At 40.6% G+C, this 18232-nt stretch overlaps 1 protein-coding gene across 1 annotated transcript in view; it reads left to right on the forward strand.

Moving 5' to 3' along the window:
• Positions 1-3153, forward strand: part of ARFGEF3 (ARFGEF family member 3) — a 177319-nt gene extending 174166 nt beyond the window's left edge. Inside the window, exon 35 of the mRNA XM_029943237.1 lies at positions 1960-3153. Coding sequence (XP_029799097.1) covers positions 1960-2151 — 192 coding nt within the window. The 3' untranslated portion in view covers positions 2152-3153. The remainder of the gene's footprint in view (positions 1-1959) is intronic.
• The last annotated feature ends 15079 nt before the right edge of the window (positions 3154-18232 follow it).

Below are 18232 nucleotides of genomic sequence, written 5' to 3' on the forward strand. Positions count from 1 at the left end.
CATCTTCACCAGGAGTAGATTCCATCTCAAGAAACCACTCTCTTGGCTCACTGGTAAGAACCAACTCCTCACCCATTCGAGTTTGGCCATGAGATGGCAGCAATCCAGGCCCACCTTCAGGCTCCACTTCTAGTTCTTGTTCTCCTGCTGTTTCCATCACACCTGCAGTTACTTCCTCCACTGCGCCCTGAACCCCTCAGAGTCATGCGTGAGTGTTGGAAGCAACTTCTTCCACACTCCTGTTCATACTGATGTTTTGACATCTTCCCATGAATCATGAATGTTCTTAACGGCATCTAGAATGGTGAATACTTTCCAGGTTTTCAATATACTTTGCCCAAATCCATCAAAGGAATCACTTACAGCTCCAGCCTTATGAAATGTATTGCTTAAATAAGGACTTGAAAGTAGAAACGGGCTGTGGAACGGCTGTTGTGTTAGCGGGCACAGAAGTAGCATTAATCTCATCATCCATCTCCCTCAGAGCTCTTGGGTGACCAGGTGCATAGTCAACAAGCAGTAATATTTTGAAAGGGATCCTTTTTTCTGAGTCGCAGTTCTCAATAGGCTTAAAATATTGAGTGAACCATCTGTAAACGGGCGCTGTCATCCAGGTTTTGTGGTTTCATTTATGGAGCGCAGAGTAGATCTCACATAATTCTTAAGGGCTCTAGGATTTGGGGAATAGTAAATGAGCACTGGCTTCAACTTACTTAAAGTCACCAGCTGCGATAGCCCGTTATTAGGGGGTCAGCCTGACATTTGAACCCAGGTATTGACTTCCCTTTAGCTATGAAAGTCCTAGATGGCATCGTTTTCCAACAGAAGGCTGTTTCATCTGTGTTGAAAATCTGTTGTTTAGTGTAACCACCTTCACCAGTTACTTCAGCAGATCTTCTGGAGAACTTGCTACAGCCTCTAATCAGCACTCGCTGCTTCCCCGGGAACTTGGCTCTTCGGAAAAGAGCTGGTTTTTTTAAACCCCATGAACCAACCTCTGTGAGCTTGCAGCTTTCTTTTCCAGCTTCCTCGCCTCTCTCAGCCTTCAAAGAATTGAAGAGAGTTAGGGCCTTGCTCTGGATTATTAGGCTTTGGCTAACGGAAACGTTGGGGCCGGGTTGATCTTCTAGCCAGACCACTCGAACTTTCTCCTTGTCAGCACTCAGGTTGTCTGTCTTTCTTATCACTTGTGTTCACTTGAGTCACACGTTTAATTTCCTTCAGGAACTTGCCCTTTGCGTTCCCAGCTTGGTTAATGTAGGCTGGAAGCTAGGCCTTTGTGCCAGTCTTGGCTCCCAACATGCCTTCCTCACTAAGCATAATCATTCCTGGCTTTTGATTTAAAGTGAGAGACATGTGACTCTTCCTTTCACGTGAACACTTAAAGGCCAATGTAGGCTTATTCATCGGTCTATTTTCAGTATCATTGTGTCTCAGGGAGCAGGGAGGCCCGAGGAGAGAGACGGGAAAGTGATTAGTGGAGCCGTCAGAGCACACTTCTATCGATTAAGTTCATCTCATATAGGCCCAACCCACGGCATCCCAGAACAGTTGTAAGAGTCACATCACAGATCACACTCACAAATATAATAATGCAGAAGTTTGAAATATTGTGAGAATTACCAAAATGTGACACAGAGACACACAAAGTGGGCAAATGGGAAAAAAACCCTCTGGGAAGCACAGTAAAGCGAAGGGCAACAACATGAGTTCTGCCTCTAGTCTCCAAAAGCTGGACACCAGGTATTCGGAGTGTTAGAGGAGTCTCGCCATTCCTGTATATATGAACTTAAAATGACAATTCCTAGTAGCTACATCAAATTAGTAAAGACTGATTTGTTGCAGCCCAAAGACTGAGAAAACTCATTTGCCAATTGGCAGGGCTTAGCAGCCCCCCTGAGAATTCAGATGACCCCACAGGAAAAAGCTGCTAATTCCCCCCTGAATCCTTTCTCTTAGGCATGGACCAACATGGTGCTAACAGTTCTCAACCAGATTCAGATCCTTCCAGACCAGACCTTCATGGCCCTCCAGCCTGCGGTGTTCCCGTGCATCAGCCAGCTGACCTGTCACGTGACCGACATCCGCGTGCGCCAGGCCGTGAGAGAGTGGCTGGGCAGAGTGGGCCGGGTCTACGACATCATCATGTAGACGACTCACGTGGAGGAAGTTCAGTAGCGAGGGTCAGAGAATGCCTGCCAGTCCGACTGATGGTGTTTTCCCCACCACCAGCCCCGCTAAAACAAGTGTCTCAGAGAACAATCTGCCGGTCCCTAATACCGGGGCCATTCTGGACACTAGCCTTGTATCTGGATGACACAAATTGATACTCTGATTTTGCACATGATTTCAGAAAAGTCTCCATTCCTTGATACATTTCTAAATCTTGATGTTAATTTATTTCCCAGTGCTTTTGCTTGCGATGTCCTTCCCAAAAGGACCCCTTTCAAGGACTACCCCTGTGAAAACACACATTGATCTATGTAATTTTTTTTAATGCAAATGTTAAGGAAATATCTGCTGGTAAGTCAAGCTGATGTGTAAGCACTCAGGCATCTAGTACCAGGCAGTCATTGGAGGAAGATTTTCTATTATGATTATGGGTTTATCATCGGGGAAGAAAACAGCTGGGCACACATTCTCGGGGGTCGTAAGAAAGGGATGGCTTCCTCTGTAAAACACCCCAGAACATTTCAAAGTTGTCTGAAACTGTCACGATTTTCCAGTTGGTATTCACCAACTTCTTTTTGTAAGGTACGTTTGTGCCTTTATTTCCCTATTTCTAGAGGAAGAAGATGCTTGCCTGGCAGGGTGTTAGGTCTGTGGGCTGGCAGCCTTTGACACGCAGTGAGATTGGCTGGTACAAACATGGCCAAGAGACAGACTGACCAGCCACCTGGCTTCCCATTAGTCTTTGCTTTTGCTCCCAAGGCAAAACAGGAAAGGAAAAGAAAAAATGGTGCCTTAGTTTCTTGTTGCACAGACATTTCTATGCTCCACAGTTATCTGAACATAGGGCAGAACACCAGGTTTTTAAGAAAACGAAACGTTAAAATGCAACTCATTTTGTATCCGCACCTTTGGAGGAAAGGACTCAGTTCCCCATCCAGCGAGCAGACTTCTCAGGAACAGGGCAGGGAGTGTGGGGTAGGATGGCAGCTGGAGGGGGGAGGGGGGGGACATTGGGATGAAGTCATTTTAAATCTTATTATACAACCATCACATAAAATAAGGGTGTCAGGCATATGAGTTCTGGTCTCAGAAGAAAATAAAATGACGGACAGGTGGAAGGAAGGAAATAATTTCTTAAATTTCATTCTGTGAAATTAGTTTTAAGTTTTTCAATTTCAAACACTTCTCTCTGGCACGTAAATTTACCCCATGTCTGCTGTTATCTTACATGGATTTTTTTCAGATATTACTAGAACGTTATTTTGGAAGCTTTATAATGATTGAAACTTCTCAGTCAAGCCAGCTCATGTACATTCTAGAAAGTAACAGTTGCTAAGATACATGATCATTTTCCCAGTCCCTAAAAAGGTGTTCATAATGGAATGTCATTTAAAAATAAAACTGCAACTCTTCAGTACAGAAGATTTAAAACTAACAACTTTACTCAGTGCTAGCATTTGTAAACTTTGTCTTCCTTGAGAAATATGTAAATATCTACAAGGTTCCGAGGAAGACAGGGTTCCCTGATTTATTTAGGCAACCTCAAATACCCCATCATTTCGTATGGCATCAAGAGAGCACAGAAACATCAAGGGGGCATTTTTCAAGTTCCACAAAACACTCTTTGCCTTCTGGTGTTACTCAGTAGACAACAATTCAACTGTAAAAACAGACTGACTAGATCTTAACAAGCTATGAATTTTTGAATAGCAATGAGCTGTAGTCTATACGTTTTCTATTTTGGAAGTAGAATTGAAAGTCAGATACTTGTTCCTTGTTTTCACAAAAGCTACCAAAAGGAACAGAATCACCTTGGTATACTGCTTATCAGATGTTTACTTCCCCTTTGTGAACCCATGAGGACTACCAGATTACCGTGGTGGGGGGCGAGGGCCATGGAAGGGAGGGGGAGGCGGCTTCCATGAGGCAGTGTCAAATCCATGATTACAACCAGTTTACATACAGCAACTTTTTATAAAGCATAAAAATTCAAAGCCAGTCACAATTTACAATGTTGCATCCCAGAGCATGTTAGTTAATTGCCTAGAAATCAGAATTCATTCTCCCATAGATCTCTATTATGAGATCCAAGGCTAGTTGATGAAAATAAATTTACCGCATACTATGTGCAAACACTGCTCTGAGACTACGACTCATTATAGGTTCCAAGAATTTAAAAAGTGAGAAAATGTGCAGAGCTCTTGACCTACAGTTTTCTAAGAGGGTTTTGGACCCTTCCCATCATCTACTCTATAGCCTGCCCCGGGGCCCATACTGGTCTCAGCTCAGCTTGATAACTTCCCAGAGGTATTTGCAGTTATCAAAAAGACATTGCCTGAGACAAATAATCTCTAACAAATAGGACTTCAGGTCACAATGAAGTCTGTCTTTTCCAGGAGTGGAGAGGAAAAGGAAATTAGGAACCCTCAGTAGATGAGTGGTCCCTTCCTGGTTCAGCCCCTCACACACTTCCAGTGTCTGCGTTTCTGCCTTTTCCCTTCTCTGCCTTCACTCTCTCTCCCCCACGGTCTCTGAAAGGCCAAGGTCAAGACAGCCTTTGTGGTTAATACTTGCACGCTACTTTCAGCTGCCCATATTTACTGCCAAAAGAGTGTTACCCTACAGCTGAGATGTACTCTCTTTTTCTAATATTTTGGTTAAAGTATGCATCCTGAAAATACCTAGAAATTCAGTGTTTAGGAATTCCTGACAGCCAAGTAGACCACACTCATCATCAGATTTCTCCTTGCCGTGGAGGACGTAACTTTGATGGTAGGCCAGGATCTCTCCTAGCTCTTGCCTCTCCTGATTAGCTTTTAAAAATGCTTAGACTGCCTCTTTACACCATCATGTTGTTATCACTCCCCTTAAGATTATTTTCTAGCCTTCTCCATCAATATGAAGCTAGGGTATTTTCTACCATCTTTACACTATTTAATGACTAAGGCAGATGCTAACATATATAACAGCTCAGATCAAATTATTTCCAATCAAACAAGACAAAATATTAACATAATTCAAAAGTACCTTTAAGTGGAAACTTCTTGGTACAGTATCGCCAGGCTTCTGGTTCTTGTTGTTTCAAGGTTGATACAGAATCCACTGAGAGCATCAAATAGCTTTCACTGTAAGAAGGTAATGCATTCATAGAAGAGAGCTAGCCCTGACTTCCCCCAAAGGCTGCTTATACAAGGTTTTCTTTCTCAGAAAAGAAAATCCATTTGGGTCCACCCCAACAGACTAAGCAGAATGACGCCGATAACAACTGCAAGAGGTTACAGACAGTGGGGAGGAGGTGACATTTGTTGAATGCCACTGTGACTGTAGACCTGTACCTACATTACCTTTTAATTCTCACAAGAACCTTGTCAGATAGGTATTGTTTTCCTCATTTTTCTCAGATGAGGATACAGACCCAGAGAGGTTAAGAAATTTGCTCACGATAACCAGCAAATACCAAAGTTGGTTGCAAAAGAGATGTCCCTGAGTTCAAAGGCCATGCCCTCACTATAATACAATGCTCTAAGGACACAGAGTGAATACATGAGTGTTGCAAGGAATTAAACCGTGAAAATGGGTTGAAAATATTTGATGTCCCATATCTACAATCCTAAGAGGATTTTTCAAATGGGGGTAAAAAAAGTTTTCATAGAAAGATCATACATAATGTTTTGAATGTTTGAAAATAAGGTCTGAACCTTACTCTTAATGCAGACCCTCAGTGGGCATTTAAGAAACTTGCCAAATTAGCCGGAAATGATGGAATACTATTATTCAGGGCCGGCTGTCACGCAGGTGAGCGTGGCAGTCTGTATCTGGAAGGACATGCACGATCAGTAAATTTTTTTCAATTGCCATTTAATCACTCAGAATTAAGTGCCCTGTAGCCAGCCGTGCCTCTGTACTTGCTTCCCTGGGAAGTAGATGGTAGTAAACATGGAAGTCATCATCGAAGTTTGAGAATATGCAAAACACATTCTAACCAGTTTTCCACTGCACTCTCTGAAGAGGAAGCGACGGGTAAGACAAGATTGTTTAAAGATCCAGGTACTGAGGGCATCAGGTCAATATCCATAGTAACCACGTGCCATATGCCTAAATACTTCTACATACTCTGCAGACAAGGAAAGAGAAGTGAGGAAAACCCAACATACCACATTGAGCGGGTGACAGAACTTGGATATGCATGGGTACCACTTAGGTGATCCTAGTGATGTTTAGTGTGGCCTTAAAAAAGCAAAAGTCTCTGTTTAAGCACTTTTTATTGGAAATATGAGCTTGTTATTGGGCAAGATTTATGAAATTGGTAAAGAACTAATTATGCTTCATCAAAAAAAATTGTGTTCTCCTCATTCATAGTGAAGCAATCTAGATAATTGTCTCTCCTTTTGTGAGATCCTCTTCCTCTGCTTGTAATGTTTGTATTTGATGTGGAAGTAACTAAAAATTTAATACAGAGTTTTGGACTAGAACACCATTTAGATTTCCAAAACACAATCATTGCTTCAGGGAAAACAGACCAAAAAAAAAAATTATCTCCAGGGATAATTTATTAATAAGTCAGTGGAGAACAATGCTCAATTTCCTTATAAACAACGGCACCTCTTACTAATTGAAGAAAATGCGATACACTACCACTAGCACCATACAAAATCTTTCCCCTCTATCTTTGTGTAATAATGCATGGGGGTTCCAGGAATGAGAGACTGGCTGACTATCTTAGTGACAAAACTACAAAAAAAAAAAAAAAAAAAAAAAAACCAAAACCCTACCGTCAACTGCTGGTAAATCCCATCCAGGTATGTTCCTTCCAGCTTTTCAGCCACCAAGAATTGCTGCGTACTATTAGTTCCTAGCCTAAAGTTTTTAGTGGTTGTCTCATATCTTTTGACTTTGTTCTTAATTGGTTCCCAAACTTTGGCACACATCAGGATCACTTGGAGGGCTTGTTAAAACCCAGGTTGTTGGGCTCGTGCCCATGGTTTCTGATTCAGTAGGTCTGGAAATTTCCATTTCTAATAAGTACCCAGGTGAGGCCAGTGCTGCTGGTCTCGGGACCACATTTTGAGAGCGGGCTTCAGAACATTTCCAACTACTACCTTTAAGATCAGCTTGACTTATCAAGCTCTATCGAAACACCGAACTGCATCTTGGGCAGACAACTTGGGATTGGATTCTCTACAGCATTCCTACTCAATCTTCCCAGTTTCTAGGTTTATTATGCCAACGATTAGGTTTTTTTACAAGCTAGAAGACAATGAATGTATAAGTTCAATGGAACAGTGAATTCTGTGTAAGCTTCTCGTCTTTGTATTTAGAAACACTGGTTATGGATGGTCCTTTGTATCATGTTGACCCTTTGACTTTTACTGAGGTGATTTTAAATTGAAATATGTAGTGTTTGAGTTTCTTCTGTCATTACAGTTTTAATGAGACATTTCCATCTGAACTCCATCACAACTTTGGCTCCTGGCTTCCAGAAGTTTTGAGTAGTTGCTTGCCAGTAGGTTTCCCTCTCTCATTAGTCACCCAACTATCAACACTTCAAAATATTACACTATTTGATGTACCTTCATCTTGCACTTAACTGTCTAGTGTAAATTAATATTTTAATTTCTTATGTACCTGTAAAGAGTCTACCAAGTGGCTTCATGGAAGTTTGCAAACAGAACTCCCTTTTGAGCAGCACGTGTGCCTGTTCTAAGGACTTTTTGGCAAATGTGTTTGTGTTCATACCTGCACAGTGGAGACCAAATTCATGATCTCATCTTCCAGTGATGGGAGAAATGTTCACAGGCATCAATAGGCTTTGGGAATACAGTGAAATTATGTTGACTTAAATATAGGTGGGGCCTATGTTTCTTAATCCTTCATTTGATTAATTCGCTTTGGAAATTCTTTTTTCCACCGAAAAATAATCAGAGAGGGAATAATTCAAGAGAAAATAATGAGGTACCTTAAAATTATCATCTATGTATAAGTTATGTTATATAATTCTTATTGATTAAGCCTTCTGCTTAAATACCCTATCATTTAAATTAGATTGTTGTATGAATAGAAGTGGCTATATTTACTAGAATTAGTGAGCTCAGAAAGCATATCAAAGGGTTGATGGTATCAAGGAGTCAAGTTCTTGCCTCTGTGGATGGAAATAGTGGAGCATTTTATTTCCCTTTCGTTTTCCATAATCTGTTTTGGAAACTATGTGTGCATTTAGTTCTTCTAATAGTCATTGGTTTTCAATTAAATTTAAAATATTAATCTCTAGGAATAATTTATTTCCAACTTATTTTACCAACTGGTGCCAAAAAATAAGGGGGGGGGGGATCTAAAAGCCGATCTCTTGAACTACCACATAAAATGTTTTCTCTTCGAGCTAGGGAATCTGCTACCAGCCACGGGGGTGCCTCATGGTCACATGCAGGCTACTTTGCATTCCCCCCTTGGCGGTTCTTACATCTGTGTTTCCTTGAAAGTGGTTCTCTATAACGAAAATCAATTTCCTGCTAAGTAGGCAAAACTGGACTAAGATGAGTGCTTTTGATATTGTGGGTTTCACTTCAGTTGAAACCGTGTGATAGGATATCCAGGGAAGGCATGATGGGGGCGGGGCCGGCGCCCAGAAGGAAAGACTGCTTTCAGTTATTTTCGTTTGTTTTGTTTTCAGTGGGCTGGGGGGGGGGGGGGAGACTAAGAAGAAGACGTTTATTGCCCTAATCATGCCAAAAAACTATTATTTGAGATTATTTTCCTGCTTTTCTAAGAGAAATAAACTACATTATAAACAGTTTCCCTGTTACCGTTTCCCACTCTAAATAAAGCCAGTGGGTGGTAAGGGTTCTTTTATCCTTTCTTATATTATGCCAAAGAATCGACTTGTTTTCATTAAAAATTATAAACAAATGAAGCTTGGTATAGCCATAATGATTTGAGTCAGTGTACCGTTTTACCTATAAAATGCAGAATTCATCCTCACAATCCCATTCACCAGGAGCCTTGAAGCATTTTGTTTACTCCAAAGGACTTGTCTAGAAGTACAGTTTCTGTTTTTCCTTTTTACTTAGTTTGGTCACATTTATTACACATACACATACAAACATACACACAACTGAAATTACCCTCCTTTATATGTTGATAAATTGTTTGATTTGATAGAATCTGTCTGTCCATTGTTTTAACAGGTCCCTGTGAGCAAGCTTGCAAGTGTATTTTGTGTACATTTTATTGGAGGTGAAAATGAAAATTCTAAGGAGAAAATATTTTAAAAGATATTGTATTTACGTTGCTTGTGTTGTAGAATAAAAATTCAAATGCATTAAAAAATCTATGTGGAACAATTTTCTTTACCTAAAAAGTCTATCAAAATAATTTATGTAAATATCTCATGTTTACAGAATACTGCCAGAAGAACAAGGTTTCTCTTTCCATGGCATTTCATAACTGATGAGGCCCCTTCCGGTTCCAGAACACAGACAAGGTCACTGATTTATATATATATATTTATTTATTTATATATATAATATATATATAAACATATTTTATCTGCTCTAAAATTCATATTATTAGTAGATATTGATGGTATTTGTCCATTATGAAAATCATTGCCTTTTGTTCATAGCAAATCCCTCAATAGGTATAATATTATTGGAAGGTAATATTGAAAAGAAAATACAACCACTTTTAATGTCATGGTCTTGTTAGATTGCAGCTTTAAATCTGCTTCAAAAGCCTACAATAGGGGCGCCTGGGTGGCTCAGTCAGTTGAGCGTCGGACTTTGGCTCAGGTCATGATCTCACTGTCTGTGGGTTCGAGCCCTGCGTCGGGCTCTGTGCTGACAGCTCAGAGCCAGGAGCCTGCTTCAGATTCTGTATTTCCCTCTCTCTCAAACCCTCTCCTGCTCGCTGTTTGTCTCTCATAAGAAAGACATTAAAAAAGATTCAAAAGCCTACAATAGTATAAGCCTAGGAACCATCATGCCCAAATCATGGAAAACTGGCCAAGAGAGGCATAAAAGAAGTTCAAGATGCCAAAGAGATGAAATCTTAACCACGATTCTATCATTCTATCATATACTCTGACAGTTGTACTACTAAGTCAGTCACTTCCCTCTAATGGATGAAATAAAACTAAAATAGATACGAACATACTTGACACAAGGACATCCCAAACATAAGTGACCAACCATGTTCATGGACTGAGAAGAACAGAGCCAAGGTGGCCTTTGGCCTTAGCCAGAAAAGCAGAATTTGCACCCCAAGCTTTGCATCTTCCTGGGAGTGGGGAAAACCAGAAAAACCAGACAACACTCAAGTACAGAGCTCAAGGTTCTCACTTTGTAAAATGAATATAAACTCTAACTTCAGGGTTGTTTCAAGATAACACGAAAGCCCAAATTTTGCAGTGCTCTGTACGTGCTAATGATTAATGAATGCAGTACTACTATGTGCTGGGGGAGAACCCATCTCATAAATAGCCCCTGCATTATAATACAGAAAGCTTAACATTTTATGCCAATCTTATATGAGGTGGTTGTCACCCCAGAGGCAGATCTCTTTAACCAAACATTTGGAAATAAATTCTATGTCAATAGCCAGTTCTTCTGTTAATATCTAGTAATGAATATAATACATGCATAAATTTATATGTACTTCTTTAGAGATTGATATGTTTCAACTGGCTCATGATCAAACCTTGTATAATTTAGCTTTGATAAATGTTTCATCTCACCCCTTAGAAAATTCACTTTCCCATCTGACTTAAAGGCAGGTTCAATAAGCAAGTGAAAATAAAATTGAAGCATAATGCAATATCATGGCTTTCATATATTGGCCAACATCCCTATTATCTCAAGGCTTTGAAAGAATATGCTAAGCATGCTTTTTCTCTCTTCCTTGTTTGCTTTTATTTCTAGATTCCTAGTTACAGCATCAAGTCATCAGTGCCCTAATCTGCCCTAACTTAATCTGGTTGCTCAAAATGTTTTGTTGTCCAAGAAACAAACCATCCAACCTAATGATCTCATGCAAACTGAGAGAGGGTAACAGCATAATTAAATCCCAGAGAAGTTTGTAAGCAATTTCTAAATAGTCTCTTAAAAAAAAAAAAAACGATTATTTCAACATGAAGGGATCAAATTCAGAACAGTTTAGAGCTGAGAACTCAAATATTGAACTTCAGTTTACTCTGACATGGTTTCTAATCTTCTTTATATCAGTATATGATTTGCTATATTGAACTATTAAAACAGGTACAAATGACACGGAGTAACGCAACATTCTCCGCCAGGGAGAATTGCAGGGAGTAACCCTCAAGAAGATAAATTAGAAGGTAAATGTTGTGATGCAGAAGACATTTTTATAACAACTTGAAAAAGTGAGTATTGAAGTTAATTTACTAATCAGAAAGGAGAAGATACTGTTGGCTATATTATAGTTAAAAATTCAATATTACATCAAATCAGTTAATACTCAATGGGTTTTCTAATACGACGGTGGGTTATAAAAGTCACATGATTCTCAAAGCCTAGACTAGATTTGCTTTTCAAACAGGAGGAATATGTGTTATTACAGACCTGTCAGATAAAAACCATTTGGAAATGGGCTACTTGGAAAACTGAGCATCGTTCTAAGCCCTACCGACTGAAGACACTGGCAGTGTTTACATGAGTACAAATTTAGGAAGTTAAATTTTACATTATTAAATTGGTAAATTTAATTTAACTAGCTCTGGGGCACCTGGGTGGCTCAGTCGGTTAAGCAACCAACTCTTGATTTCGGCTCAGGTCATGATCTCATGGTTCGTGGGTTGAAGCCTCACATTGGGTTCTGCACTGATGGCGCAGAACCTGCTTGGGATTCTGTCTCCCTCTCTCTCTGCCCCTTCCCTGCTCGCTCAAAATAAATAAACATGAAAAAAAATTTAACTAGTTCTTATTCCTATGGTGAGGGCTGGGGAGGCAAGCCTGTAGAAACTTTGGGGATTCACACATGGCACAGAGATAAGAACTACATCTCCTCTCAGCAGGACTCCCTCCGCCCCCTGCTAAGTGTAGGGGTGTGGGAGCTGCTCCCTCCATCCCCACACACCCCGCTGAGCGTGCCTGTGCACACCTCCTTCCCTCTCATGCCGCTCAAAAAATTGAATGGCAAGAAGTTAACACAGTCCCAGGACACCCAGGATTCATTACTTACCAGAACAACTGGGATTGTGTCTTTCATGGAACTACTGGCTGCCCAACATTTGGGAGTGGGCACAGATCTGGTTTTACAGGAGGAGATCTCTGATCCAAAGATCATAAATGAATGCTACCAGGCTACCTTTCTTCAATACAAGTTTTTCCTCAAAGGCATTAAGTAGACTCCTGTGACTAAAAGTGTATTTGAGATATTCATCTATGTACTTTTCTCCCCATATCTGCTCTATTCCTTTTTTTCTATTCAAGTACACACTTGGCTCAGGGGTTGTTTCAAGGGAGGTATATAATGGGACAGAAGGACAAGGGACTGCCTGTGACATTCTCTGGCTCTTAGATTCCCAAAGCCTAAGCCGTGCACATACACATATACATGTGTCTACACACATGCTTATGGTTGTTGTTGTTTTTAATGAGGGAAGAGTGCCATAGAAGGGGAGAGTGTAGACAAACTCTCTAGGGTAGCAATAAGGGGGAAAGAGCTCCTTTACCTTTGACTGGAAGTGAATTCCCAGGGCTGTTAGGAAGAAGGAGTCGAGGTCCCACAGCAGAAAGGCTGCAGGTCAGGGAGGACTCTTGCAATGACAAGACCGTAGGAGCCCAGACACGGCAGGCCTGCCTGCTGTTCCGTGGCGGCAGGTCGGCCAGCTAACCTGGGGAAAAGTCCCAATCCTTGGACGTGGCACAGGGGAGAAAAAGATCGCCATACCTCATGGTGTGGAAGCAGCAGAGTAAGCAGCCATGTGACAGAATAGAAGCTCCAGATACTTTTCCATGGAGTCAGAGAAAAATAAAATCACAACTTGATACATGACATTACGAGCTGAGATGTGTACCTGGTTTTGTAGTGGATAATCTAAAAATCACACTATGTAGTTTTTTAAGGCAATTGGAGGAGGGGTAGGAGGGGGAAACAGTTGCCCCTACAAATGCAAAGCTATTTCCAAGGAAGGGCCAACTGAGTTGACGATTCACAAGACCTCCCAAGTACAAGGTCAGTGGCCCTCAATGTCAAAAAGCTGTCTGCCCCCTGTGGAAGCAAGTCGGCCTCATAAGATCATTTTCCATCAGATTCCCAAACTCTCTCCCCTTGGTTGTTTGAGCTGTTCTGACCAAGTGCAATTTGATTCCTCCCAATGGGCAGGGCTCTAGATGCCACAGATAAACCCAATGTCCTCCACCTGGTTCTGTAGCCTTCCTTCTGTTGGTTTCTGGGTGCGCTTAAGTACCTCACGCCCTCTTCTGTCAGTAGCTGTAATAGTTTCACTTGAGGTTTTGCCTCACTGGCAAAAGACACCACCTGCTCTATGTGGAATATAGACAAACGCAGACTTTGAACTAGTTTATGTAATCATGATAAGAAACAGAAGTGACTTCAGCCTCTATTAAAATCACATCTCCCCCACCTGCAGCTGCAGCCCATTCTCCTACTTAGTTCACGTAGGCCCCTGAAGTTCAGCTACTTAGACAGTGCCATTTGAAATTTTTTTTGTTGTTTTATTTATTTTTGAGAGAGAGACAGCATGAGCAGGGGAGGGTCAGAGCAAGAGGGAGACACAGAATCCAAAGGCAGGCTCCAGGCTCTGTGCTAGCTGTCAGCCCAGAGCCCAACGCAGGGCTCAAACCCACGAACCGCGAGATCATGACCTGAGCCGTGGCCGGATGCTTAACCGACTGAGCCACCCAGGTGCCCCTAGACAGTGCCATTTGATTGATTGTTGAACTTGCAGGTGTCCGGGCCTTGCCTCAGAAATGGTGACCCAGGAAGAAAGATGCTGGGCTCAGGAATCTGCATTGCAACAAGCTTTCAAAAGTATTCTGATACAGCCTGTGTATCACTCTTTGAAGATTATTCCAAGAAGCCTAGATTCTAAGAATCTGGTTCTTAGAATGTGATGTATAATCAATCTGACCTAAAATTAAAAACTGCAAGTTTGGTCTCTAAACACAAGAGTTGAGTTGGAAGCCCAGAAATATTGCGGTTGTTCGGGACTTTATCTCCCCCAGACAGATTCACTTTATTTTTTTAAAGTTATTTTGAAGGAGAGAGAGAGCGTGCGTGTGTGTGTGCACTCAAGTGGAGGAGGGGCAGAGCAAAGAAAGGAGAATCTCAAGCAGGCTTCACGCTGTCAGTGCAGAGCTCAACACAGGGCTCCATCCCAAAACCTGGAGACCATGACTTGAGCCAAAATCAAGAATCAGACACTTCACCAGCTGAGCCACTCAGGCACCCCAATAGCTTCACTTTAGAGCAGAGGTTTGTAACTTGGGACCCACAAAGAATTAAGGGGTCTAAGAACAAGGAAGGGAAATTATACCCTTATTTTCACTGACTTCTAACTGAAATTTAACACGTCCATGTTGAATACAGACATCAAAGCACCAGGATAATGGCAGGCCTCCAGAATCACAGGTTTTTCCTGACTACAGATCCCTCAAAATTCCTGCACTTGGGAAGCACTGAAGTTGCCATTAGATCTTGTCATTGAATGTGTTATTGAAGAAGAATACATGTATATTTCAAAGTTGAATATTTTGATAACTACATTGGTTTTGTTTTCTTTGTAATAAAGTGCATTATACCACATGCATTTAAAGGTGTTTAAAATATTTCATATTATCCTGAAGAAGGATTCAGACTTCCCCAAAGTGCAAGAGTCTATGGCACAATAATCAGTTAAAGAAATCCTGTCCAGGCTTATCACAAGGGAAGATGGCTGTAAATCTGCGGTAAACTCATCAAAGGTTTGGGACAAGAGCATTTCCCCCCTCATATCACCTTATGTTCTAGTCCTAGAATCAGCACTGTTTGTCAGTAATTACATCTGAGCCTCATTCCCTCATCTGCCAGGCAACAGGGCTGGTAAAGTGATTGCCAATGTCCCTTAAAACAAAAAATTCCATTTTCCTGACCAAAATTCTGACAGCAAGGCAGTTCCTATAAATTCTCACAAAGATTCCTACTTTGGAGGTATTTAGATGAGGACAGTGCACAGATTTTTTTTCCTACTAAGAAGAAATGTCTCCTTGCCCTAGAGTAAAGTTTACCAAAAATATATGCTGTATGTATTCATGAATTTTATACGCTTTTTAAAATTCCGCTTGATTTGAATTTTTAAAACACCATAGGAAAAAATAGAATGGCCTAAAATTCTCTACTCGCATTGTGAAAAATAAAAAATTCAATGTTCTTATGTCAGGATTGGCCCTTTAAATTAAAAAAAACAAACTAGTTTCATGTAAATTTTGAAACTGTTTTGAATTGGTAATGTTTCAAAACTACACATAGAGCTAACAATGTTTAAACATGAAATAGGTAAAATAGCAAATCAAAAGAATTAATTTTAAACTGTTATTTAGGGGCGCTTGGGTGGCTCAGTCAGGTAAGCACTCGGCTTTAGCTCAGGTCATTTTCTCACAGTTCATGGCTTCGAGCCCAATGTCTGACTCCATGCTGAAAGCTTGGAGCCTGCTTAGGATTCTCTCTATCCCTCTCTGTCTACCCTTCCACAGCTCATGTGTTGGCATTTTCTCTCTCTCAAAAATAATTTTTTAACTTGTAAAAATTTCTTTTAGATTCAGCTTCCTATTAATGAGTATACCAGCACTCTAGATGTCTGGAATCAATCTATGAAATTCTAAAGGAATATTTATTCTAAAATATTCAATGACTAATAATGGCAATGATTTGACTGAGGAAGTCCGATAAATAAATGGTCAAACTCATTTATTAATACAATTGCATATTATCAGCCAGCAGACTATGAAATAAATTGAGGGGACTCTTCCCTATAACACCAACAATGGAGCAACTAGTCTAATTATTTCTTCATTATTTTCATTTTTTAAATGAATTTATAGATGATTTAAAGTAACCATTTTTTGAATTTTTTGTTTTTTAATTTATTTTTGAGACAGTGCAAGCAGGGGAGGGGCAGAGAGAGAGCGAGACACAGAATCTGAAGCAGGCTCCAGCCTCTGAGCTGTCAGCACAGAGCCCAATGTGGGGCTTGAACCTACGAACCGTGAGATCATGACTTGAGCTGAAGCCGGATGCTTAACCAACTAAGCCACCCAGGTGCCCCTAAAGTAACCATTTTTTAAAGAAATGCAAGACTGATAGGGTGGGCTTTTCAAAGAAACAGGAGTCTCTGATAATCCATGTTCAATCCATCATAGAAAAAGTACTTCCCATCTGAATGGAGATTGTAGAGAACCCAAATAGACCCCAAGTCCAAGCCTCACTATCTCAAGACTCAGAACTGTGCTAGACAATTTACATACAGCTGTCCCCAGAAACACTCCGTAGGATACTCCGTCTCAGATACATTTTACAGATGGGAAAAGCAAAGGCTCCAAGAAGTGAAATGGGAAATTCTTGAAGGTCACATGACTAGCAATTGGCAGAATCATGACTCAAACTGAAATCAGTTTGACTAGAGAGCTGTGTTCTGTTAGAACATGATACCTTGAGGTAAAAATATAAATGAAATTAACAGCCTGGATGAAACCTTGCCCAGTGCAACATCTCCAACCTCAATCAGTTAGAATCACCCTTAAACTTAAATTCAAACATTTTTTTAAAAATCAGGACTCTCAAAACAATTGTGTTACATTAGTCCTCCCAGTGAGGGACAGGCTGTGCCATGACCATGGAAAATACAGAATAAATTCATCTGCTATAGGAATAAGCAGCATGAAATTCAACTGATGGTTGTAGTCAACTCAACAATCTAGCGTTCTGCCAAAGGGTATCTTGGGTGAGCTAATATTCATGACAAACTTAAAGGTCATTTTAAATACACACAATTTTTAGCATTTCTAATTTTATTCCTGCATTAGGTTATGCAGTTGAGAAGCCATGCATTGGAACCAAATTGTCTCAGCTTCCTTTAGAAATGCTTTCATGAATTAAGATTTAATGTTATGTCCTTGGCTTTTAAAGAAGGTCGATATAAAAATTGCCAAATTTGTCTTTCATAAATCTATATTAATAGGAGGTGCCCATTATATTACTCATTTGTTTTCTTATACAAGAAACCATGAGGCCAGTTCTTCCAGAATTCAAAGCCAAGGTCGCTGATAACAATTATTGGATCTTTATACTAGCTACTAGGTTATTTGCTTTTGCCTTAGCTCCCAGGACACTCAGAGCTAAAGACAGGCTGAAGAGTGCTGAGGAGTGAGAAATGAGCAAGCCCCAAGCACCAGGCTACTTCCTGCATGTCTTGACTCCCCTTCTTCGCTCATCACAACAATTAGTAGGAAAATTCAATTTATGTCATCTAATGGAAGGAAACTGCATGGAGATCACTTTCCTAAGATGGCTCAGCTAGAAAACAGCATTCAAGTCTGAGTCAAAAATTCAAGTCTTCCACCAGGTGGAAAGAACTTCACCTTCTTGAAGCACCCAACCCCTTGTATTTTAGTTTTCTATTGTTTTTATTTTTGAACAACCTAAAAGCCTTTTCGTGAGCTATATATGAGTCATACATAAATAAAATATCCCCTCGGGAAATACGTGACCTAGATAACACTGTGAAATAACTAGCATAAATACTTAGGAGTTCTCTTAGCCACACCAGACACACAGTTTCAGGTCCATACTAGCCAGATACTGATCAGTGGCAAAATGCAGTGGCATAACCTGCATTATGAAGAATCTGAAGAAGGTAGCTCTCAATCCCACTTGGCTCCGTCCACATCCATGGGAACAGGGAGGGACTATGGTTTACCAGTCTCTCTTTAGATCACATTCTTGTCTAAAGAGTTGAGATTGAGAATGGGAACAGAAAGATGGCAAAGCAGTAGGATCCTGAGCTCACCTCATCCCATGGACACATTGAGAGGTCAGCTACTTATATGCA

This window comes from Suricata suricatta, chromosome 7 (assembly GCF_006229205.1).
Source record: "Suricata suricatta isolate VVHF042 chromosome 7, meerkat_22Aug2017_6uvM2_HiC, whole genome shotgun sequence".
Lineage (NCBI taxonomy): Eukaryota > Metazoa > Chordata > Mammalia > Carnivora > Herpestidae > Suricata > Suricata suricatta.